This window comes from Martes martes, assembly GCF_963455335.1.
Source record: "Martes martes genome assembly, chromosome: 9".
NCBI lineage: Eukaryota > Metazoa > Chordata > Mammalia > Carnivora > Mustelidae > Martes > Martes martes.
In genome coordinates this window covers 128,002,483-128,027,526 of record NC_137896.1, presented here as the reverse complement: position 1 = coordinate 128,027,526, position 25,044 = coordinate 128,002,483, and the positions used below count along the sequence as shown (strand labels likewise).

The following is a 25,044-nucleotide window of genomic DNA, read 5'->3' as shown; positions in this document are numbered from 1 at the left end:
TCCACCTACTGTTTTTTTCCTCCACTGTTCTTAGATTTACCTTTATAAAATAAGGGTGTGTTGTATATTATAAGTATATAATATTCTAAAAGCCACCTTTGCATTTTTATTACATTTAAAATTGCTTAGTCTTAGACTTGCAGTCAATAAAGGGTTTTCTAAATCTGAAGAATGCTTTTGCCTACATACTCTAAAGACGTACGTCTGAAATACAGTCTAAGGTTAGATACATTTTTTCCTTTAAAAAAATGATACCTGTTTGGAATCCTTACTTAGCCACTTGCTACCCTTTGTTATCCTTTTCTTTTAATAGACTGATGATGTACATGCAAAAGATAACACAAGGCCTGGTGCTAATAGTCCAGGTAAGTTGAATGAGTGATTAAGTGAGTGAATGAATGAATGGGTGAATGAATTAATGAATGGTTTTGAAAGATTTTGAAAACGAATTGGTTTGTCTTAATTGAATTTATGCCCCGCCTATTCTCATGAAGGATTTGAGGTGACCTATGAAATTAGAACAGGAAATCTGAAGATAAAAGCACCAAAAATAATAAGGAAATGAGGGAAATGTGGATACCAGTCAGCTAAGAGCAGCATTAATCACTGAATTTCAGATGTTAGTCTCCTGACAGCTGGGTCACACATACTTTGGATTTTGGAATTCTTCTTATCATAGGATATTAGCAAAATTCTCTGGCAATAGATTTTATATTGGTCCTGAATTCCAGGAGAAATGTCACATAGATTCTTCATTGAGGGTCTTTAGCTTACAACTTTGTGAAAGATACAGAAATTATCTTGAAATAGTTTATTTATTCTTTTTGTAAATGATAAAGTATATCTAACACAAAATTTCCCGTTTTAACCATTCTCAAGTAGATCAAGTTCAGTGGCATGAAGTACATTCCTACTTTGCATCCATGGCCACCATCCATCTCTAGGCCGTTTTCATCCTCCTAAACTGAATATCATTAGATCATTAAATATTTATTGGTTTTTAAAAAGGTGAACATTTAATTCAGTGAAGATATTTCTTTGCAGAGCAGAGACTGTTTGTTTCAGGTTCATAATATTTTAAAGATCTGTGAGTGTACATTCTTTTGCAAGGATAGTGCTTGTCGAACATAGAGTGGATCTCAGACCCATTAGGCTGCATGTTTGATGTCTGATGTCTCACGTGGGTCATTGGGAAGGGTGAGACTGCATTTGCTTCACGGTTGGATTCATGGGTAGGTTTATGACAAGTATCTGAAAGGTGAATTTTCTGAAATCTTGATTAAATAGAGTCCTTTTGAATTCAGTTTTATGTGCAGTTCCAAATTTATAAAGTGCTGCATGCTCAAATAGCCGTTTTGTTGGAGAAGAGCAGAGACACTGATGATTCAAAATAATGTATCCTCCCACTGTTTGAGAATACATTTTATAAAATAAAAATTGTTACTTCATATATTTTTCTTATAAATGTTTTGCTTAGTTTATATAACAATTAGATATGACTAGAGAGACTTTTTAGAAATATGGTGGGTTACAGAATTAAAATTTCGCATTAGATAGATGATAACTGTAGTATTAGCTTCCCACTGAAACAGATGGGGGGTGATGGCTAAGAAATGACTTAGTTTGACATACATTTTTTTTTTATTCCTTAAAAATATGAACTTTCTGGTGTTAAATTTGAAAAGTACATTGATTATTTTTAAAAGGGGTTAAAATAATTGAGTAAACATTTATTGAGCAGTTAGGGAAGTTAATGCAAGGCAGAATATGATTAGTTGTCTATGAGAGATAGGAACAGAGTTTTGTTGTAGGTATGAAGCTCTGTTTGCTTGTGGTTATATGTCTGTTTCCCTCATGAGAGGTGTGATTACAGGTGTTTTGGTACCCCTAAGGTGGCACAAATGCACATTAACAGAAATAGGAATAAATGAGTAAATGGATATTCTCACCATTTCATCTTATCTTAATCTCACTTATTTTTTATTAAAGCAAAGTGTTGTAGGTGAGTTAAGCAGTAAGTCTGTGACTGTAATTATGTGTGTTTATAACAATTTTAGATTGAAATTCTTTTTCTGTTTTTGTTGTTGTTATGGTATTCAAGAGATGTGGTCTGAAGCTATTAAAATCCTGAAGGGGGAGTATGCTGTCCGGGCAATCAAGGAACACAAGATGGATCAAGCAATTATTTTCTGTAGAACCAAAATTGACTGTGATAACTTGGAGCAATATTTTGTGCAACAAGGAGGAGGTAATGTTTCTTCACTTGAAATAAATTGTGTTTATTTCCTCATTTAATAGATTATTAGTCTCATGTTGATGCAGTCTCGAATGCGTGCACAGAATTTAAAGCAGCAATGGTGCATTGTAAGTATCTGTGCTTGTCTAGTACTTTTTCATAGGATAAGCCCCAGGCAGACAGTGAGGGCTTTCTAAGTTCATTACAGTGTTCTGAGGCCCTGCTGCCATTTGGAAGAAGGGTAATGTTATTGATTAACTTTAATGTTAAAATTTCAAGTATAATCATTAAATAATAGAATGTATATCTTTTAAGCCAATAAATGGAGAAAAAAAACATCTTAAAAAGGCTAAGAAAGCAAGAGGAAAAATAATAAGAAATAGCAGAATGGTTAGAAATTACAGAGTAAGATGGCTGGTAGAAAAATCTGAGTGAGTAAACACTATCTAAATCCTCAGTTAAAAGGTGTAGATGGTTAGACTGGATAAAATCTAGCTGTGTGCTATTTATAAGAGAGATACTTAAAACCTGAGGACATGGAGAGATTGAAAGGGGCTGAAGAAATATATGTATCATCTAAACTACTAGTGAAAAGAAAGTCGGTCTAGCTATATTAACAAGAGATGCAGTAGAATTTAAGACAAAAATATTAACTAGAAATAAAGTCACTATGTAATCAAATATTTAATCTAAATAATATAATATTTAATATTAAATATAATATATTAAATATATATAATACACATTGTATATTTAATATATATTAAATATAATTATATAATAATTATATATAATATGATATAACAATATAGGTTATATATAAATAATATATATTAAATATAATATTTAATCTAAATAATTAGATTATATCTAATCTAAATCTAATCTAAATAAGTCTACAATGAGTATAGGATGATTCTAGTGTTATGCTCCTTATAACATATAAACCAACATGAAGAGATGCTCAACATCTCACTCAGTCATTAGGGACATGCAAAATCACAGTGTAGTAGCACTGTACGCTCATAATGGCTGGATTAAAAATCCAAGGGGCTTTCTGGCGGGGTTGTGGAGCAGCTAGAGTACTCACACTGTTGCTGTACAACCATGTTGGTAAAAGGGCTTCCATTTTTATTTGTATTTTTTTATTTGTATTTTTTCTTTAGATTTTATTTATTTACTTATTTGGCAGAGACACGTCGAGAGAGGGAACACAAGCAAGCAGAGGGAGAGGAAGAGAGAGAAGCAGGTTTCCCGCTGTGTTGGGAGCTGGATGCGGGGCCTGGGATCATGACCTGAGTTAAAGGCAGACGCTTAACTGACTGAGCCACCCAAGAGCCCCTGGTCTTACATTTTTAAATAAAATTAACATTGCTATCTTATGGCTTAGTAATTCAACTCCTAGTTACTCAAGATAAATAAAGTTTATCTAAGATTTATTGACAAAAGCTATGAGCAAGAATGGTCATAGCAGCTTTATTTATAATAGCCCCAAACTGAAGATACACTAGGTGGCTGTCAGTAGGGAAATGGCTTAAACCAGATGTGAAATATTTAGTCACTGGAATATCGCTCAGTGATACAAAGGATTGGACTATTGGTGGACTCAGCAGCTGTGGGTGAATCTCAGACATCTTGCAGAATGAAAGATTCTTTATACAAGCCTATATTCTGTATGATTCCATTTGTGTGACGTTCTAGAAGAGTCAGAATTAATCTTTAAGGGGAAGAAACCCACAACAGTGGTTTTGCCCCAGCATAATGGGAATGGGGGTACTTTGTGGAGTAGTGACATTCATATTTTCTATCTTGATAGGACTTTGGGCTTGCATAGGTGCATGCATTTGTCAAAACTCAGCAGACATACACTTAAGATTTGTACATTTCCTTGTATGTAACTTTCACCTTGAAGGAAAATCATAAAACCTAAACAAATAACTGCATTCTAGTTAATGAGATGCATGCTGAACTGTACAGATACTTGCAATTTACATTGAAATGCATCAAAAATATAAAAATGAATTGATAGGAAAAAGAGCTAGACAGGCAGTAAAATAAATATAGTAAATGTTAGTGGTATAATCTAGGAGGTGAAAATACAGCTATTTACTTTGAGAATCTTTTCATTGTTGCTGTGTTTGAAAATTAATGTTGAAAAATATATAAAGCAAAAATTGACAGATGTGCAAGGTAACAGATGAATCCTGCTTTCATAATGGGGAGAACTCAAACGCATCTCTTTTTATAATTGATGTACATCAGGGAGCCAGAAAACTCAAACAGTTTAAAAAATTTGAACTGATGGTCATATGAGGAACAGGTTATATTGTTCATTACAGTGAGCAGTTTAGTACCGTCCCCCCCCACCCCGCCCCCAAGTCATAGCAAACAGCCTTGCTTGGTTGTTTTAGTTATAGTGACTGTTTTGTAATACTTCTTCCTGTTCATGTTGGTTTTGAATGGAGAATTTGATTATTTGGTTAGAAATGCCATTGCTCGGGGTGCCTGGGTGGCTCAGCGGGTTAAAGCCTTTGCCTTCAGCTCAGGTCATGATCCCAGGGTCCTGGGATCGAGCCCCACGTCAGGCTTTCTGCTTAGCAGGGAGTCTGCTTCCGCCTCTCTCTGCCTGCCTCTCTGCCTACTTGTGATTTCTCTGTCAAATAAATAAAATCTTAAAAAAAAAAAAAGAAAGAAATGCCATTGCTCAAGCAGTTTAAGATTCCTTGCTCTTTTTACCTTCCTTTCCTAAGTATTCTGGATACCTTTGTCTAAAAACCAAGTTTCCCAAACCATTACTAAAACCAAAGTAACACAGTATATACCAGAACTTCAGAGGTTTAACAGGGGAAAATAAAGGATCCCTCCTTTCCCTATACACAGCTCAACTGGGGAGTAGGAGTGTGTTTGTGATACTTCCCTAAACCACTTGAATTCAGAATGCAGTAAGGCCTAAGCTATAGGCCTCTGGAAGTTCTGATTAGCTATTATTATTCTCTGCATAATTAGTTCTTGTATTCATTTTGGGTGGGTAGCTTTCATGGTATATTTTTCTTGAATTCTGAAGTAATTTTATTGAACTTAAAATTTACTATAGAGCGTAGTTAGTTATGGCGTAATTGTTATTCTGCACTCCTGCCGGAGCCTACGGGTTCTTTTGAGCTCTAGATGGCTGTTTACCCTTACTCTGATCAGGACTGGATGGCTTTTCTTACCGTATCTACTCGAGTTTCTTTTTTAGAATTGGCTTCCAGTGTATATGCCTCTCCATCCTACCAGTTTGCTGCTCCTAATCTGCTTTGGCCAGGGTACCAGATAACGAAGCTGTTAGGACATTCTGAGGAGGGTAGGCTTGTGGGCGTGGCCTTTAGTAAGGGCCTGAACTTCATCATGCCTATTTTGGTTCTTCCAAGATTGATCTCTCTTGTCTACTTTTTTGGTTCTTAGCTTTCTTTATATGGGATAGGAGAGGTTCCTTATATGCTCATAGGTTTTCCTTTTAGGAACACATTTGGTATACTGTTCTGTCTACTACACATCAGGAAGAGTGACTTAAAAATGTCCTTCAAAGTAAATCAGTTCTAATGCTCCTGGAGTTTATTTTAATGGCTTTTCACTTATGACAGAAATTGTGTTAACTGTGGTTTGTGGCAAATTGGGGTATAGATTTCTGTGGAATTATATGGCACCATTGTAGTCGGAATGCTGTTGGTTTTTTGATACAGTCTTTGGTGTATTGTTTTCCAAGGTTAACTGTTTAATATGCTTTTCACCAGGACCTGATAAAAAAGGACATCAGTTCTCATGTGTTTGTCTTCATGGGGACAGAAAGCCTCATGAAAGGAAGCAAAATTTGGAAAGATTTAAGGTACTGCTATTTAGTTGACTACATTTCCTTAATAGTTAAGGGGGGAATTGTAGCCAGTTTTAACCAGTTCCAGTTAGTATTATTAAAGCCATTCTTGTTTTAGAAATTTCAAAAGATTTTTGCCCTGTTGGTATATCCTTGATGACAGGGCTTAGTTATCTTTAGCACGCAATAGTCAATTGTATGTTCTCCGTGCAACACTGCTATGGTAAGAATTTTCAACTTAAATTTTAGTTGAATTCTTTCAGGTAGGTATTTTTAAGAGAAGCGTCATGGGATAGTTAAACCATGTCTGTGAGTCTTTTTTTTTTTTTTTTAACAGTTCGTAGTAATACCCATAGTGAAGTTAATTTGTAGATTAATTTAAGAGAGGTAGCAAGAGTACAGTTTTGTGGGATTAAAAACACTTGTAACTGTTTGGGGCACACTGTCTCATTTCATCCTGGCAGCCCGCGGACAGGTGGGTTAGCTCTCGGTGGAGGTGGGGAGGGTTTGAGCCGTCTTGAACACAAGGGCAGGAGGTTCCACCCACAGCATTCTCGTTGTTTACCGTGTGTTCACCCCAGTGCAGAGTACAAATAGCATTTTCCCTCAGACCCATCGTATGAATAGAAGGTGGACAGTACTGAGCTTAGGAACTTTGGATTATGCTTCCACGTGAGCAGAATGTGGATATGGGAACATGTCGTGTGGTCGCATTTCAGTGTGTGTATGTCTGCCCTTCTCTACCTGGGCTCGTACGCTGGACCCCAGGTCAGCATTCCTTCCCCACTCTGTCTCTAACTTTGCTGTGCCTTGAGGCACAAATGACGTCCAAAGGCTAATTTGTATTTCCTTGGTGAGAGCACTGGGGCCCACTCTCTGTTCCCTTGTCTTAGGATTTTGTCTGTTGTCACAAAAAGTGTAACCTCAAGGTGAAATGCCTGGTATTCTGAATTTATTTTAATACAAGGTAAAGATAATGTTTATATTTTAACATTTTTTTCCTATTTTCTCTTTCCTTTTTTTTTAATTTTATAAACTTTGTTTGGTATTACCATTCAGGATTTCTAAAGATAAATCCAAAGTATAAGCAGTTTATCTTTGGTGTGAGAAAAAAGAAAATAAAAAATGAATCCAATTACTGATTTATTCACCTTAAATGTCTTGTTTTAGTAGATCATAACTTAAAAATTTAAGACAAGGTCCAGTGAATTATGATTATCTGGACCTCTAATCCGATAGTAACACATTAGTTAGCGGTCTCAGTGGAATGGTAGTATTTGTATTTATTTTTTAGCATATGTCCTAATAAATTCCTTTCTCCCCTCTCTGTTCTCTTTAGAAAGGAGATGTAAGATTCTTGATTTGTACAGATGTAGCCGCCAGAGGAATTGATATTCATGGTGTTCCTTACGGTAAAAAGAAAGTTTTTATCACTGCAGTTTAAATTTTATGGAATTCAAATTAAACCCTCTAATGTTTTTGAAATATTTAGAACATCAAACATCTAATATGGTTGAAAATTTTAGAAACTAATGGCAATTGGTAATAATTACTTTTATTTGCAGTTATAAATGTCACCTTGCCTGATGAAAAGCAAAACTACGTACATCGAATTGGCAGAGTAGGAAGAGCTGAAAGGTACTGCTGTATTTTTTTTTTTTTTTTAATGCTCTTATGCTTCAGGAATAAAGTCTAATAAAGACTTCTAAAACTTTTCAGGATGGGTCTGGCCATTTCCCTGGTAGCAACAGAGAAAGAAAAGGTAATCTTTTCAGTGCTGTATTATATTCATTGTTTGTGTTGTCGTTTTAGATGTTGGAAGTAAGAGCAGTTTGGTTTTTCCATTTACATTGAATTCAGTTGCATGTGGATATAAGTGAACTTTTTAATGGCATCTTTTTTCTCTATAGTCTTGTATGGACCAGCAGTAGGATGTAGTTTAGAAAGGAAAAATGCAAAATATAATTTTCACTAATAGTCTTAGTGTACTTGATTTCACCAAAAACTATTTAAACCCTCCCTGACATCATGCCACAGAGAACTTTTGTGGTAGAGGGTGGTAACTTATGATTTTGCAATATATTTTGATGCAACTTTACTGAACCGTTGCAAGAATAAGGAGCTCCCATAAGCTCATTGTCCAAAATAGTTATTCATTTTGCTTTTTGGTATTTATTATAGAAAGCATTTGGACTTTATTTTTTGATATAATTTTGATAGAGTATTCTCTAGTGTTTACTTTTTCATCCTTGTTTTTATCTGAGAATTCCTTTCTGTAATTTTCATGCATTTTAGGAAAACTTCAGGATTATTCTCAAAAAGAAGTCTTTTAGAAGACCTAGTTAATGAGCTCCTGAATGGTGGAAGTCATTGGATGACATACAATACTGCAATCTGTTTTTCTTGTCCTTGGGGATAGAAAATATTTAAAAAACTAATTGAGCACAAAAATATCTAGGAAGTTGCAATCTCCATATATGTTAATATTTTTTCCATCTTTCGTGTAGGTTTGGTACCATGTATGTAGCAGCCGTGGAAAAGGGTGTTATAACACAAGACTCAAGGAAGATGGTGGCTGTACTATATGGTACAATGAGATGCAGGTAAGACTCCTAAGAAATGTACTGGAATTGGCAAAAATAGACCACAATTAATTATAAAAGTAATACCGTAGCTTTATCTATTTGTTAGATGTGAGGAAAAGTAGTAATTGATTATAATGTTAGTTATAGTTTGTAAGTGGTAACTTGTGAGTTTATCTCTTCAGAAATCTAATTTCCATTTGTAGTATTACAGTCTTCCTAGTTTTATTGGACATCGTTAAAGTGCAACTCTGTCAAAATGAGATTTTTATTTGAAAATGCTTTTTTAATATTTCCTTTCCCATCTTAGTTGCTGTCTGAGATAGAAGAGCATCTGAATTGCACCATTTCTCAGGTTGAACCAGATATAAAGGTACCAGTGGATGAATTTGACGGGAAAGTCACCTATGGTCAGAAAAGGGCTGCTGGTGGTGAGTTTTGAGTTACTTTTATTTCTATTCTAAATGTGAATGTGTCCTTCTTGGGCATCTGTGTGTAGAAGAGAGTGATTTCATCTCATCATGGTTAGTGTCTATTTTTAGTTTATTAATCATTTCCTCCTTATTATTCTCATAGCACTTTATCCATACGTGTCTTGTAGCATTTTTGGGTTGTGTGATTTGTATGTGAATGAAGGACAGAAGCATAGCTGTTTCTCTTGAGGTATTAATGTCACAAAGAATAGTTGAATGTTTATAGAGTTATTAGGAAACGAGTATAATGGTGATTTTGAACAAAGAATTGAAAACCTTTGATTTAATTTCAAGTGGTAACCCAGCATACTGTTTCCTTTGCCTGGAATGCCCTTAGCTCATTTCTGAAATTTTTTTTTAAGATTCAGGCTACTGAGCTAGTGGTTTCCAAAAAAAAAAAAAGAGAGGGGGAGGGGTTGCTGGGGGCTTTGGGACACTGTTACTGAGGCCTGATCATTCATTTCTATGGATTAAACGTCTTTAGAACTCACTTGTGGAGATGACTTGCCCAGTAGTACATTTTTATTGCTAGAAGCAATGTATGAGCGGATGTAATTGAGCCAAAGTATTGCTGACAAGTTATTTCAAGCATGTCATTTACATTACTTTATAATTTGTGTGTGTGATGCAGGTGGAAACTATAAAGGCCATGTGGATATTTTGGCACCTACGGTTCAAGAGTTGGCTGCCCTTGAAAAGGAGGCGCAGACATCTTTCCTGCATCTTGGCTACCTTCCTAACCAGCTGTTCCGAACCTTCTGATTTTAACATACACTGAATAAGATTTGAATAATAAAAGTCTGTAGTCTTCAAACTCTAGAACAGTTGTACTGCTTCCAAGCAGCAGTATTTATAGTAACAGGAGCTATTAATGCTGACTCTTGCATGTCAAGAAACATTAATCTTAGGAATCCTTCATAAAATGGCAACCTAATGAGAATAATAAACTTGATGACTATATTTTTATGAAGGTTTGTGTCTTTTTTTAAAGTTATTTGATGGTTTTCTTTTTCAAGAAAACTATGTGTTGACGAAGTAAAGCTTCTGGATATGTGAATTTGGCAGAGGATATGTGTGGAACCACCAGTGGTTATCTTGGGTAGAATTTATCATAGGAAGCGATCCCAAATGCAGATGTTCTTGAGATGGTTATAGTTGCCTAGGTGTAGGCTGAAGCTGGAGACTCGTGACAGGAAAGAAAATTGGATGATCCTAAGGCAGAAGGACCGCTTGGTTAGTTTTAGGGGGTCTGGAGTTTTTTAGAGAGGTAGGAAAGGTTCTGTGTCTAAGGATTGAGGAGTAGTGTGTGATGGTTACAGCAAGGATGTGTTTTGGAAGGTTTGTCTTCTTTCTAAGAACCTTTCTTTCCAGAGCATAGTTACTATAAAAATAAAATATTCTGTTGTTCCTCTGTTTTTTTAAATTTTTAAATTTTTAATTTTTTTAAGATTTTATTTGTTTATTTGACAGATATCACAAGTAGGCAGAGAGCGGGGAAGCAGGCTCCCCGCTGAGCAGAGAGCCCGATGTGGGGCTCGATCCCAGGACCCCGGGATCATGACCTGAGCCAAGGGCAGAGGCTTTAACCTACTGAGCCACCCAGGCGCCCCGTTCCTCTATGTTGTAAAATTAAACATAGTCCTTGGAATATGTTTCTTCAGTCCCTTTTGCCTACAATACCAAAAGGAAAAGAGAAGATTTAAACAGATAAAATTGAATGGTTATTTTGTGCCTTTTGACTCTTAGTTAATAAAGTCTTATTCCTGTGCTAGGATTCTTTAAGAACACAGGCTATTATAAATTCTTGTATGATGGTTTCTAAACCTTTTAGCACGGAAATATTTTCTTTAAACAAAATCTTGAGTGAAACTCATGGTAGACAGTAACAGTGGGAGAACCATTGCGTAGATCTTGAGTCACAGTTTGTGCGAAATGATGAGAATAGCATCCTCTTACATTTAGACCACATTCTTTGGAGATGTCCTAGAACCGCCCCAGCTGATCTCGGAGCTGTGCGATGACAGCGCTCCACAGCGTCCACGCATATTAATCACTGCTTTAGAAAGGGGTTATTTTAACCAATATAACAGCAAGGAAAAGACTGAGATCTGGACTATTTAAATACTGGAGCTGGGGGAGGTCATTTTATAGAGGCAGAAGCATGGTTTGGAGGAACGCATGCCCACATGGCCTGGTTTGGAGAAGTGGAGCTGGAACTTGAGTTCCCCTGTCTCAGTTTTTACTCTTGTCTCCCATTAGAAGATGATCCTCAGGTCTAAATGGGTAGACCAGGGAGGCATGGAGACTGGAAGTGGGTATTTGGCTTTTCCGATGCAAATTACTGTCCAACTGCAGTGACCTGCACAACAGAGTTTCTAAGGGCAAACTTTGTGCCCAGACCAGCAGAGGGGTTGTCAGGAGACTTGGCCGGCCCTTTCTACTCACATCGCCAGTAACCCTTCCCTTTACTCTTAGTCCCTGCCTCCAGATACCCATTCCTTCAGGCCTCAGGATTCATGCTAAGAATGTAAAGAACTGTTGAAAGTCTCCTTAAAGAAGTGGTCACTGAGCCCTGAGGGTTCTCATTGCCCCCCTTCTTCCTTTTAGAAACAGAAACTCCTGAGTTTCCATCGGTACGATTGCCTAGCTGGGGACTGCCTTCCCCAGGTTCTAGTCAGTGGGGTATGAGTCGAAGTGATGCGACGACTTGGTCACGTCCTCTGCCTTCCCTCTCCTTGCTCAAGCTGCACCTCAGAGGTGGTGGTAGTGAGCCAGTGTCCATGTTAGAAAAGTGTCCTACTTTGGGAATGGCAGAGAGACAAGGAACCTGGAGGACCTTGTAGGGGAGCTGGTACCCTCTCTGGCTGGCCCGCCTGTTCGTGTAACGTTACTGTCTCCGAGCCACCGTATGGTTAGGCCTCTACCCCAGCTAATACAGAGCACGAGGGGTGCACAAAAGCCTGGGACATATTAAATATTAACCATCACCTGTTCGTCTTTCTGACTCATAGCTTCAGCCTTTACCGTGTAAGAGCTTGTAAGTATACTCACATACCTTGTGCCTGGAATTCTGTCAGTCTCCCCGCTACACAGAAGTACAAAGACGTGCCCCACCTTCAACATATCCTGCACGGCCTGGGGCCTAGGAGTCTTGCCACATTCCTCCTCATTATCTAGTCTTTCATTCTGTTCTCTTCGAAGCTAGCTTCAGGCTTTGATTTATGGTAGATTTATACTTTCATAGTGACTGGTTTTGTGTTTGAGGCTTTTTTTTTTCAGTTTCAAATATTAATAAACCTTAAGTGAGCTGGTCTCTTTATGGATCCACTGTGTTAAAGAGAACTGAGTCTCAAGGACTCTAGCCAGTGGCATTAGCTATAGAATTGCCAAAATCTCGCTTACCTCATTAGCACATATTTTCCTATTATAAACAGAAGTGGAAATTTCTGGTTAGAACAGTGCCCACCCCTCCATCCTTTTGACTTCTGTTCCCACTCTCAGAGGAAATTACTAACATGTTAGTTCATTTTTTGTGCGTGAAATTTTTGGTATACTGTTTAGGTCCTACTGTATACACAATTTTGTATTTTCATTTGACATAGTATTTTCCTTGTAAATACTTTATGGCTCCGTAATCTGTGGAATGTGCTGTTATTTACATGACTGCTGCCTTCTTACTGCTCATGAGCCCCGAGGGGATTGAGGCGGGTGTGAACCCGAGGGGGTGATTCTGGCCCTAACCCATACGAGCCAGATGACAGAGGCCAGTTCCTTATCCTCTCTGAGATTTAGTTTCTTTCTTTATAGAAATGGTGAAAGTAATTCTCATCATTCAAGGGTTGTGTTAAGCATTCAGTGAAGTCCAGCACGTAAGAGGTGCTCGTCCCATATTTTATAGTATTTATACTGTTCACTGCTGTGAACATGTTTGATCTCTTTTGGATTGCTTGCTACTGGATTCGAGAAACTGGATTGTTGCATTAAAATGCGTGATGCTTATGACCATTTTTCAGGTTCATTACCAGATCACTTCCCGCAAGGGTTGTACTGGTTGACACGGACACTAACAAGACAGGAAGAATATTCTGCACGGTGTATTTTACAAATGGCACTTGTTGCATTGGAAGTTTGTTTTCATACTTGTTCTTGGTGGGGTGTGTGAGTTGGTGCCAGCAGGCAGAGGTCACCCAAATCTTACATGTGGCTTCTCTTCGCATGGCTCCTTGCTCTCACCACACTCGTTCACCACCACCGTCATTGTTGTACAATGATCCAGCTTGTAAATCAGGTGCAAAACTGTTTTTTTTTTTTTCAAGGTAGAAGTGTGTGTAGCGGTGACTGATAATAGCCTGGATTTAAAAAAAAAAAAAAAAAAGAGGGTTTCCAATCAGTTCTAAATGGGTAGAACCATTTAGTAACATTTTTTACCTTATTCTTCGGACTTAGGAGGGAGCTATGCACATCACTGTAGTCTGCATGAGATAGGTAAGATAGGAGAACTGTGTAGGTAAATATAAAATGCGATCTGGGGTAGGTTCACTTACATAGACATTTTATCATTTTCCTATAGATGCTGACACCGACCAGGGATTTTTCCAAGTGACCTTATTTGGGGGAAAAGGAATATTCGTTAGGAGGGAAAGAATGTGGTGGGACAGGAAGGAAAGGGAGGGATATTATTTGGCTCCTCTAAAGTAATTGATAGAGGATTCCTTTGGAGGGAGGAGTGGAAGGGGAATTTTTGCTGTTGTTTTCCGTTCTATCGCTTTAAATAATTACCTTTCATTTAAAGTCATCTAAAGCTCTGGTTTTCCTGACAGAGATCCCAAGCCTACTGGTCAACAGTTTGAGGGGAATTTGAAAGAACCTGGAGTCGGACAGGCCTGGATCTGACCCTGGCAACAGTCCCCGACTTGTCGTTAGGTAATCACATGCACAGATCAGTAGGTCTCAGGTGGGACCCAGGAATCAGCATTCTAACGCATTCCTCCGAAGATCGCGGCACAGATGCACCTTGAACCACAGATCAAGAAACACCGTTCCAGAGAAATGGCTCTTAGAGCTATAATTCTCACTACAGTCTTTTACCCTAAGATCCAGGCGAGATAATTCAGAAGGACAGCTGAGAGAAAGGCTTGCTGTACTAGAATCATCTGTGGTTCAGTGCTGGTCGGCTGCCTTTATACTAAAAATGATACCTTGTTTCTTTCTGTAGGCTGGTGGTTCTCAGCCCCACCTGCAAAGTGGGAGCACCTGGGGAGTTCTGGAAGACAATGCCAGTATTTGCACCTCACCTCCAGAAACTCCAATTTTATTGTTCTGGAGTGGGGCCTGGGTGCCCCAGGTGATGGTGAGCCGCTGCGAGGCTCGAGAGTCTCTGCTTTAAATGGAGCCTGACTCTGGATAGTTCTTGATTCCTTTGCAGATTGGTGTGCCCTCTGCACACACCCAAGCTGAAACATGTTGTAAGATTAAATAGAGTTTAGGTTCAAGCTGGAACCCTGCATATTGTGTTATGCGGGGGAGGTTATTGTAGAGAAAAAATATATATATAAAAATGGTGTCCTAACATTTTTGAGAAACTGAGATTATTTTAAAAATAAATTTTGTAGCCAGATGTTTCCTTCAAAATAGTGATTTTGACGATTCAGACAAATCTTTTAAGGATGCTTTAATCTTTTCCTTCTGTTTTTGGCATTGCCACTTTGCTTTTGCTAAAAACAGAGCTACCTTAGAGGCTTATTGAAATCACGGGTTCAACCCATTATTGTACCTCTAATCTTGTTCCCCTGCTTGGTAACTCATCCTGTTCACCAGAAAAGGCTCTGGTTGGCTGTTAGCTGTATGTTTCCTTAAATCCCAATTAGAGCATAAATACTGGCTACCGCCAAAGTAGGACTTTGAAGAGGCAGCCAGAGGTTGTCTTTCTGCAGCCGATAGATTGGATGTTGAGGGCTTCCCAGTTTTTTGTGGTGTGTCAGGGTCTCCGGGAAGAAGGTCCAGCACGGGATATCCTGATCAGAATAGGAATTGCCTGGTTGGAGGTTGGAGTCAGAGAGAGATTGCCGGGAGGAATGGGTCAGTTAAGTGTGGGAGCAATGGGGTCTGATAATGAGTTTGGGGTTTCCTTTTCTACATGGGGATCCCCTTGAAATCCTCAAAAATTTGCTATCTTGTTAGCAAGTAGGTATGTTAGTATGAATTGGGTATTAAAGAGAGGGCACTGTGTTTTGACAAAATGGTGTTGGAGGGTGTGGGATTTGGTTAGGACCCCTGATTGCAGGGGTTGGGGGGGGGCACCGAAAACCCCTGAGCAGTTGTCTAAACCAAAGCTTAGAAAGAATGACAGTCCGGCTTGGTGGCAGTCAGGTTTAGCAGCCACTCCCAAGAATTCTTGGACATATTTGGGGCAGAACTGGCTAATCTGTAGTCATACAAGCTGGAAACTTTGAGATATTGTTTGGCACTTGAAGGCTAGCAATTTGGAGACACTGGATTATACTCACAGCATTAAATTCTGTTCACGTAAAACGTTAGTTCTGTTGGTTGTAGTAACAAACTCCATCATATCCTTCTGTCCATAAATTGTTATTTACTTTACCGCTGTCAGCTCACCACCCCGCACCGAAGTAATGCTTTTCTACAAAATGATTAAAGGCAGCAGGACCCCCCTGTGCTAGCTAGCTCTTGTGGTTCTACCGTTTGTCATTTCCCCGGTAAGTGCACCAGGTGGCGCTAATGTCACACTGTGAATACCCACAAAGCCCTAAACACTTGGGCTGGTATATTTTTACCACTTGGGTTCAGTTAAGGATTACCTGACTTCCCTTCCCCCCCCCCCCCATTCTGCTAGGCAAATCATAGATTCAAAAGAATTATTTCCCATTACATCTGTCAGAGTCTGTGGTCTTTCATTCTGGATCCCGAAGGCCAAGAAATGTGCATTAGGATTTTCCCCAGGAGTTGGCTACAGACAGTTTGTGCTCCAGCGGCTTCTTCTGTTACAAAGCACTTACAAGATCACAGCACCCACTTTCTCCCCGACCCAGCATTTGGAGTTCTCTGTACAAAGAACTTCCACACACGTCAAAATTGCATTAATGCTAATTGCCATTCTCATTACCATCTCTAGAATGCAGAATGCACTTCCTCAGTCACTTCCTTTGATTCTGCCTGTCTCTAAAGGCCCAGATCTGAATGAAGTGAGGTGGGGTAGCGTGTTAGCGCCCACTCATCTTCCTGCCACTTACCCGCTGATCCCAGGAATTACAGCATTGCCCTTTGAGAGCATGGTGGAGATTTGCAGAATGATCCCAGTTGACATAGCCTGCCCGTGGGTGGGGATGGGTGGGGGTGCGGGCAGGATGTGTGGGCTTAGACAGGCAGCCCAAACAATGAGCCTAGTCACTTCAGAAAGTAGCTCATGGCCGCTTAATTTGAGAAGTCAGAATGATGATCGGACACCCCGAGTGCCAGTCTCCCTGCGGACCAAGTGATGTCTTGGGGTTGCAAATGAGAGACCAGGAAAATGAGCAGACACGTGATCTGTCGTTTTTCTTCTGCTTTTTTCCCCAAAGAATGCCATCTCGGAGGGGTAGAGGCAGGAGGAGACTTGAGTCACTCTTCAAGAACAGCCTTTTCTGGTGTCATGTAAAGCTATGACAGGAACTCGTTTGAGTCTATCATTTTCAGCTTATAATGAATCCATGACAGCCTCCATTCCGGAACCTGCAATGGGCCATTATTGCCTTAATTAAGTCCAGACTACCTTGGGCACTGAGGGTTCTCTAAAATTTGGTAGCAGCCCTCCTATTGTCATCTCCCATATCTGCCATTCCTCCCGAATCGGGCCTCCTCACACCCCTCTGTACGTAAGAAAAATAGCTGACATCGGTTCACCCTTCACTATGTGCTAGTGTTGTTCTGTGTTTACCCATGTTGAAGAATTCTCCTAACCACCCCAGGAGATAGGTTCTATTAGCTCTTCCATTTTACAGATGAGAACACCAGGCACGCGGTGCTAAGTGGTTGCCTAGGATTCCCTGGCAAGTGAGCGGCAGGGCCCAAGTTTGCATGCAGGCACTTCCCCGCTGCGTCCCCTGTGTTCTCGCAGCTGGGACTGCAGGGCTGCTGTTGCCTGCGGGCAGACCTTCCCACCTCCCCCCTGCCTGTCGGGATGCCACCCATCCTTACGGGGCTGAGTCACTTCTACCTCCTTGGTGGGGGCAAGAGAACACCACGTTTTTGAATGCCTGCCATGAGCCCGATAGTTTATATTCAGCTTCATGGAAGAGCCAAAGTTCTTTTTAATTTTTTTGAATTTTTAAATTTTTTTGTGTGTGCAGATAAGAAACCCAAAGCCCAGAGAGGTGAGTCCAAGTCCATTAAGCTGTCTGTCAGGCCTGGCGTCTGTGGCTTTCTATCCTAAGCTATGCCCCTAGGAAGCCTTTGGGTCGTCCTCACACTTTAGGTGGCTCTTAATTTTTTAAAACCTGTCTTATGACTCTTTTTCTCCAGTGTGTTCAGGTGGCTTTTGGCAGTTCTTCCAGGGAGGGGTGGGTGTCTGGGCTCCCTTCTCTCTCCCTGCCGTGTACCGAGTGGGCATACAACAAGTGTTAGTGACTAGCTAAGTTTTAGGCTATGACAAGTGTCCAGCGACTTAGCGGGTGGCAGCACTTCTTCTGTAGGGGTTGAGACCCCGAACACACGGGGACTCGAAACCTCCTGCCTTTCAACCCTGAGCAGGAACTCTTCCTCTGTGGTCCCCGCCAGGCCAGGATGGAACACCAGCAGCGCTCTCAACAGGAAAATAGAGCTTTTAGCTTCTTCAAGAAAATCTTGACCAAAATATGAGCATGATTTTGAACATATGGGGCCAAAAGCTCCAATTTCCTATGGCGAAGATTTCAGTGTTATGGCGGACCGATACGCGCACAGAAATATGTGAATTCATCATGGTTATTTTTGCAGCATTGATGTTGGCAAACTTCCAAGTCAAGAACTTTCTGCCTTTGCAGTTCTTGGTTATTTGCGGTTGGTGACTCACTTTGTGTAACATCCTCTTGCTTTCCCCCTTTTCCTCCCAGGGGCCCTCCTACCTGAGAGGACCGGCAGGGTACGAGGGTTATGGAACTCTCGCCGCTGGTGATCTGGTCAGTTTTGTTAATGTTTGTTGTTTGCTGTCTTGATCTCGACCTCTCTTTCCCACACCAGGCAGGTTGCTTCCCTCTTCTGGGCCCTGCAAACCTTTTGCTCCTTCATGACAGCAATTTATATGCCTACATTTTATTCACCTGCTTACATATCAGTGTCTTTCCCCAGGTAGGGCAGGCCCTTTACAGCAGGTCTGGTTTCAGTATCCTCGCTCCTCAGGGCAGAGTCTGGCCCAGACAAGGTTCACAAACGTGTTGAGAAGGAAGGATAGATGGATGGGTGGATGAATTATCACAAGAACCTTCTATGAAGGAATTTTAGACATTAGCTAACGATATAAGGTTGGGAAGTTAAGATTGTTTGCTACTCAGTTTTTGTGTTTTGGACAGGAGATCTGCGTATCTTGACTAGAAGGCCACGGAAAAAGACAGGCTGTGAGCCTCATCTTTCTCTTTAAGAGAAAGCTGTTAAGTTGTGCTGGCTTAACCTAGAACCACCTTTGTGAGGACATCCTCAGTACCACCGTGCTATACTCTGTCCAGTCGTTCCGCGACACAGCAGTGATAGCCACTGTGTGACAGGCTGTGCCACCATGCTTTGCATTCTTGGTCTCTACAGCTCTGCAAGGCAGGAATCATTATTCCTTCAAAGACGTGATATAACAAGTTGACAGTAGTGCTTGGGCACTTCAATACCCCACTTTTAACAATGGATGGAACAACTAGACAAATGATGAATAAGGAAATAGAAGACTTGAACAACACTCTAAGCTGACTGGACTTAACAGACATCTCCAGAACGTTCCACCCAACAACAGCAAAACACACATTCTTCTAAAGTGTACACGGAACACTCCCAAGACAGACCATATGCTATGCTAAGCCATAAAGCAAGCCTCAAGCACATTTGAAAAGATCGAAATTACATAAAATATGTTCTTCAATCACATTGGAATGCAACTAGAAATCAGTCACAGAAAGAACTTTGGGAAATTCATGAATATGTGGAAATTAACACACTACTAAACAACCAATGAATCAAAGAAGAAATCAAAGGGGAAGAGGGAAAGTACTTTGAGATGAATGAAAACAAACACAACATAGGAAATCTTATGGGGATGTAGGTAAAGCAGTGCTTGGAGGGAAATTTATAGCTGTGAGTGACTATATTAAAAAGGAAGAGAGTTTCAAATCAACCTAACCTACTTTGAGGCACTGGGGGAAAAATAACCCAAAGCAAGCAGAAGAAAGGAAATAATAAATATTAGAAATGAAATTAGTGAAATAGAGAACAAAAAATCAATAAAACCAAAGTTGGTTTTTGAAAAGATCCACAAAGTTGACCAACCTTGGTTAGAAAGAGGTGAGGTAATTTCCCAGTGTGACCCCGATAGTAAGTGGTAGAGCCAGGATTCCCAGCCAGGGTTGTCTGATGCCAAAGCTGGGGTTGGGGGGACACTGTTTCCTCTTACCTAGACTGTGTCTCAAGGATCAGGAGCTTGCCTGGTCTATGAGCCCCACTGCCTTGCCCTGTGCCTGGCACACGCAGGGGCTCAGGAAATGTTTGCTGAACTAAAATGGAAAGTAAACCTCCTCCCCACCCTTAGTCAACCATCTGTGTGAGATGATAAATTATGCTTCCCATGCAGATCGGGCTGAATTGCACTATTTCTGATGAGAAACGCTGAAAACAGCAAACTGCTTGTCCTTAAAAATAAACCCTCAGCTTCAGGGATTTGGCCCAGAAATGAACCGTGTTACAGCTCAAGCCCCAAGATTGAGTTTATGACCCTGGAGCCAGGGGTGATGGGGCTTCTGACTGGAGCGAGAAACTCGATCACCTTGACCTGGCCCCTGGGTGTGGACTGGCTGCCTGGCCGCCCTCTTCTCTGCCCCGGTTACCAGCCCTGCTAAGGGCTGGCTGGCTCAGAGGGGGCAGCTGGTCCCACAGCACCAGGAGCTGAATCCCACCCCGTGCTGATAGGTTAGGAACAAGGGTTCAGCAGTCGTACCCCTGCTGAGCCAGACCAGCCTCCATGTGGAGTCTAGCTTGCTGACATTTTATAAGGGGTGAAATGTAAAGAATGTTGACTTTAATTAACCCAAGTGCATTTTGATATGTCCTGAACGGCAGAGGGGGGACTGTGATCCCAGGTAGATTATATGGCAGAACGCTACCACATGTTCAGGCTGGAGTGACAGGGCCACCTGTCCTGGGGGCAGGGGACGAAGCGGGGTGCCTTCACTAAAGGCACATCTTCTTGGCTGGAGAACTGCTGCATGATAAAGGCAGGAGGCAGGCAGTTGGCCCATTTTCGAGAAGGACTAGATGAGTCCCCTAGAAGTCGCCCAAGAACTCGCAGTGGGGAGGGCAACGAATCCACCCCGGGGACTCCCGGGTCCCGTGATTCCTGGCACACCCCCGTCTCCTGGAAGCCCGCTCGAGGAGCGCCATTTGTGAGTTTCCCATGAAGGGTGTGTGTGTGGTGCAGGGCGGGAGGGCGGGTGCTGTGCACATTCATGTGTGTGATTTCCCCGGCTTACGTGCAACAGCCCCCTTTTTTCTTTTCTTAATTTAAAGGTGACTCTCCTGGAAGCCCCAAATGTGGAATTGACCCTAAATTGAAAAGAAGATCTTTTTAGGGCAAGAGCTTTGTTCTTGTGAATTTTCTGCCTCACCAACCGTGGGGAATGTGAGCTGGAGGGATAGTGTGATAAAGAAGCTGCTCATTCATTTCAAGGGGCCGAGGAGCTATTCTCAAGGAGAAAAGTCTCCTCATTCTCTTGGCCTTTTGATCCACTCAGGCTCCGTGGCAGGAAGACGTGGAGGAATTACTCTGATCGTCCAGAGCCCTCCCACCTGCTGTTGATGGGGCGGAAGGGACCAGAATTAAGCATAAGGAAATATAAGCCCTAATTCTAACTTGAAAATTAACAACCTCTCATTTCCATACCATAAAATCAGTAAAATAATACCCTCTCTCTCCCCCCTCTTTTCTCTTTTAGAGAAACTGATATAATTGTAAAATGTCTCCCTCTCCTCGTTCTATGTCCGTGTCTCCCACTGTTTTGCCACCAGAATGTTCGGCACACACGCTCTATCCAGAATGTTGGGCACAGATTTAAAATTTCATTTTATAACTAGAATAAAATAAATACTTATGATCAACAAATATTAATGTAAAAATTCGGTGACACATCCGGATTGGGTTCATTTACAGGCAGCAGGATACTTACTATGGCGGCTTAAACACAGAGGAGGCGTCGCTGTTGTTTGTTTTGGAGGCAGGCAGTCTGAAGCTGATGTAGTTGGTCCTTTATCTTCAGGAGACCCAGCTTCCTTCAGCTCTGCCATCCTGAGTTCACAGCTTTCATCCTCAAAGACGCCTCATGGTCTAAGCTTGCTGCTGGGGCTCCAGCCATCGTATGTGCACTAAAAACAGCAGGAAGGGGGGAAATAATGGAGGGGGGCAAAAGGGAACTCCCTGCCTGTCATCCTTTTGAAGAGTCTTCTCCAAGTCTGACCCGACAACTTCTGTTTACATCTCGTCAGCCAGAACTTGAGGCCACATCTCTGCAAGGGAGGCTAGAATATGTAAGTTTTTCTCCCTTTGCCGCTTCTTTCCTTCCCTCCCACCCTCCCTTTCTTCCTTTCTTAATATCTGGGCTTATTGGGGTCAGAGCCCCCCTGTGAATGAATGGGATGAGGAAAGAAGAAGGTCCCCCAAGAGAAGTTGCTAGAGCTGGAAGGAGGAGCCTGGGGCCTGGGTGACATAGACCCCAGACCGACTCCGGTTGGGCCCTGGAGGGGTGGACATTCACTGATGAAAATGATTAGGTTCACAGAAGTTAGATAACGTATCCACGGTCCATGGCTGGTGAGTAGCAAGTTGGGATTTGAGCCCCGGACATCAGGGAAGACATCAGAAGGTGAAATGGGGTTTGTGTCCTGAGGCACCCGGAGCTGTTGGTCCATTTTCCCTTCCACACAACATGGCGGGGAGATGTCCATCCGGGCATGTCCGTCTCTATCTGAACCTTTGAGGTGAAGAGGCATCTCCCTCAGCCGCTGCTGAGGAGAGGAGTGCCCGGCTGCCCTCGGTCGAGTGTGGCCGCCCGCGGGACCTGAGGCGCAGAGTCAGCCTCAGGGAGGGGGTGGTTGGCCAGGACACCGGATTCTTGGGGGATTAGCACGTCGGTTAGGAATGGGCGAAGGTGGTCCCTCTACCCTGAAAACACTACGTGGCAAATGCAGGACCCAGAGGCAATCACACCCCAGCCTGGGGACCGGCCCTGGGCGCTAGTGCTGGTGGGCAGTCAAGAAGGACAGCCCCGCTGCCCTCAGGAGCTGGATGGCTCCTCACGGAAGGGTGACTGCTTGTCCTGGGAACAAGCAGGGAATGGCTGAGACCGCAGAGACCTGAGGCCTGGTGGCTTTGCTCTGGGACGCTCCTGAGATGGGCCTTAGAACCTAGAGGAAGAAGCAGCTAGCCTGACCAGTGCCTCAGTTTCCCCGTCGGCACATTGAACACAGTCCTTCGAATGGTCTGCCCCACTTCCTTAGGGCACTTTTTGTCTTTTATGATCTTGGTCACTTCATGACCTGTGGCCAGTGAAGCCACACCCCATATATTCAGGCTCTGAATTCCCTAAACTTGGAGCCGAGAGACCCCTGAGTCCTCCCTTAGGAAGGGGCTCTGGGGGACAGGCTCCTTGAGGCTGTGCGCAGGCCCCTGTCTGTTCCTCCTGGAGGACGGACACCCCTTTCCCCACCGGATGTGGAGCCGCCTCCACACAGAGCACTCCTCAGGGACAGACCCCCAGGCCTCTGAGTTTCCGAGACCACCTCTGTCCTCGCCTGCTCTGTGGTGACCTTCCCGCTGGCCATGCGGCCCGGCACGTGGCGGGAGCCGGGCTGTCTTCAGGGGCAGCATCCAACACCCCGGGAAAGGGGTTTTGCTGGACAGTTAGCTGAGGGAGACCGAGGGCAGTGCCAGGAAGGCAGAAGGGTCTTCTCTGGGGCGGCACTTCCTCCCGCCGTGGGGCGGCTGCTCCCCAGCTTGTCCTCGGGGGCCAGCTCCTGCCCAGTTTCCCAGCCGCTCCAAGCACTGGGATGTCTCTGGTCGGCACCGAGGGCTCTGCCAGGCCTGCGCCCCCGAGAGGCTCCAGCGGCCCCAGTGATCCTCACAGGACGCTCTGCCGGACGAGAAACAGGACACCAGGCCGGGGAGCCCTGAGAGGGACCAGAGCCAGGAAGTGCTTCTTCCGGCTGCAGGGACAGCTCCGTGACCTGGAAAGGTGTGGGCCGGAATGTTCGCGTTTCCACAGTGACATCACCTCTGCTGTGGACCCGAGGCTTGGCACCTTGGACCTCATGAGCATGTACAGCCCACGTGGTTGGAAAGGAGACGGGCAGCCGGTGTTTCTGCATCCGGACAGGCACGTTTTGCATTGCAACCTGGGGAAGAAGTTGTGTTTAACCAGAATCTTACCTCAGAGATGCAGAGAAAGACACAGGGACTCACCCCTCCGACCACGCATGTGGTATTTGCACATCCCGGTTGCATGCTCCCAGGAATGGGGAGCTCACTCAGTGCAAGGATGAGTTTACTGCTGGACAGTAAACTGTGTTGAAATACGGATTCCTATAATTCCCTCCATTGCACTTCACTCTTCCACCCCCAATCCAGATAACTCTCTACCCCTCGAGGTCCTTCGGGAATACCTCCCACTGCGCTGCTTTTTCGCAGACCAAAGAGCCAGCACCGTTCAATTGTGTCTCTTTAATATGACTTCAAGGTCCTCTTTGTCCTGGTCACTTTGCTCTGAATTTTAAAATGACAAGGGATGGACCCCAGGAGTGACACAATGCTCTAAGTAGGGTCTGGCTGGTGTGGAAAGAGGCAGGGTCCTCACCTCCTCAGAACTGGACATATGACCTCTGTTCATGTGGCCTAGGGTGGCCTTAAGTGTTGGCAGCTGTCAGGTCTCAGGAGCAGCTCAGCTGTCTTGCCTCCCCACCCCTACCCCTCTCAGCCAGTAGACCGTCCTCTTCAAATTGCCTCTTGAGCCCAAATCTGTGGCTTGTCCTGGTCCTGGCAGAGATTACCTTGCTGGTCCCAACACATCAGGGTTCCACAGCTTTGAGTCTGTCCTTCCCCCGCAGGTGTTTCGCTTTTTACCTCATATAGGACAATGGTTCCTTCTCCCGGTTTCTGACCACGGAATCTTTGGTCCCATTTAATCTTGGATTCATCTTTCCGTGCAGCAGCGAACTGACTGAGCAGTGGGTCAGCTTTGGTGCAGGGCTGTCTCTGGCAGCCCCCAGCAGGGAGAGGGGAGACCAGGGCTGCCTGAGGCACTGGGGGCCCCCAGCCTCCTTCTATCTTTCCTGTTCCCCAGCACCCAATGATACCTTCTTGTTGCTTTACAGGATGTGAGTAGGGTTCTCTAATATTCTCTCTCTCTCTGTTGTCGCATGTTAGCTCTGTCTCTCCTAGCTCAGTCCCGCATTTATCCCGTGCCCCGTTTCACTCATCGAGCACCGTCTTTGGGCACAGCACCCCGCCACGGCTCAAAGGCAGGGCTGGGCCTTTCTCTTCCTTTATCACTTCTAAGGACTTACCACATGGAGGGGACATAGAGACCTTAGTGACACGGGAGAGCACAGGAACCTGAAATAGTCAACCTGGAAGGGCCAGGGGGGATCGTCTGGTCTTACCATCTCTGGTCAGTAGGGAGTTGGGTCTTG

At 42.9% G+C, this 25,044-nt stretch overlaps 1 protein-coding gene across 1 annotated transcript in view; it reads left to right on the top strand.

Moving 5' to 3' along the window:
* DDX1 (DEAD-box helicase 1) overlaps nucleotides 1-10,111 on the top strand; it is a 35,404-nt gene extending 25,293 nt beyond the window's left edge. Inside the window, exons 18-26 of the mRNA XM_080813146.1 lie at nucleotides 314-365; nucleotides 2,102-2,248; nucleotides 6,010-6,101; nucleotides 7,426-7,498; nucleotides 7,652-7,724; nucleotides 7,806-7,848; nucleotides 8,594-8,689; nucleotides 8,979-9,099; nucleotides 9,773-10,111. Of these exons, the coding sequence (XP_080669272.1) occupies nucleotides 314-365; nucleotides 2,102-2,248; nucleotides 6,010-6,101; nucleotides 7,426-7,498; nucleotides 7,652-7,724; nucleotides 7,806-7,848; nucleotides 8,594-8,689; nucleotides 8,979-9,099; nucleotides 9,773-9,903 (828 nt within the window). The 3' untranslated portion in view covers nucleotides 9,904-10,111. The remainder of the gene's footprint in view (nucleotides 1-313; nucleotides 366-2,101; nucleotides 2,249-6,009; nucleotides 6,102-7,425; nucleotides 7,499-7,651; nucleotides 7,725-7,805; nucleotides 7,849-8,593; nucleotides 8,690-8,978; nucleotides 9,100-9,772) is intronic.
* The last annotated feature ends 14,933 nt before the right edge of the window (nucleotides 10,112-25,044 follow it).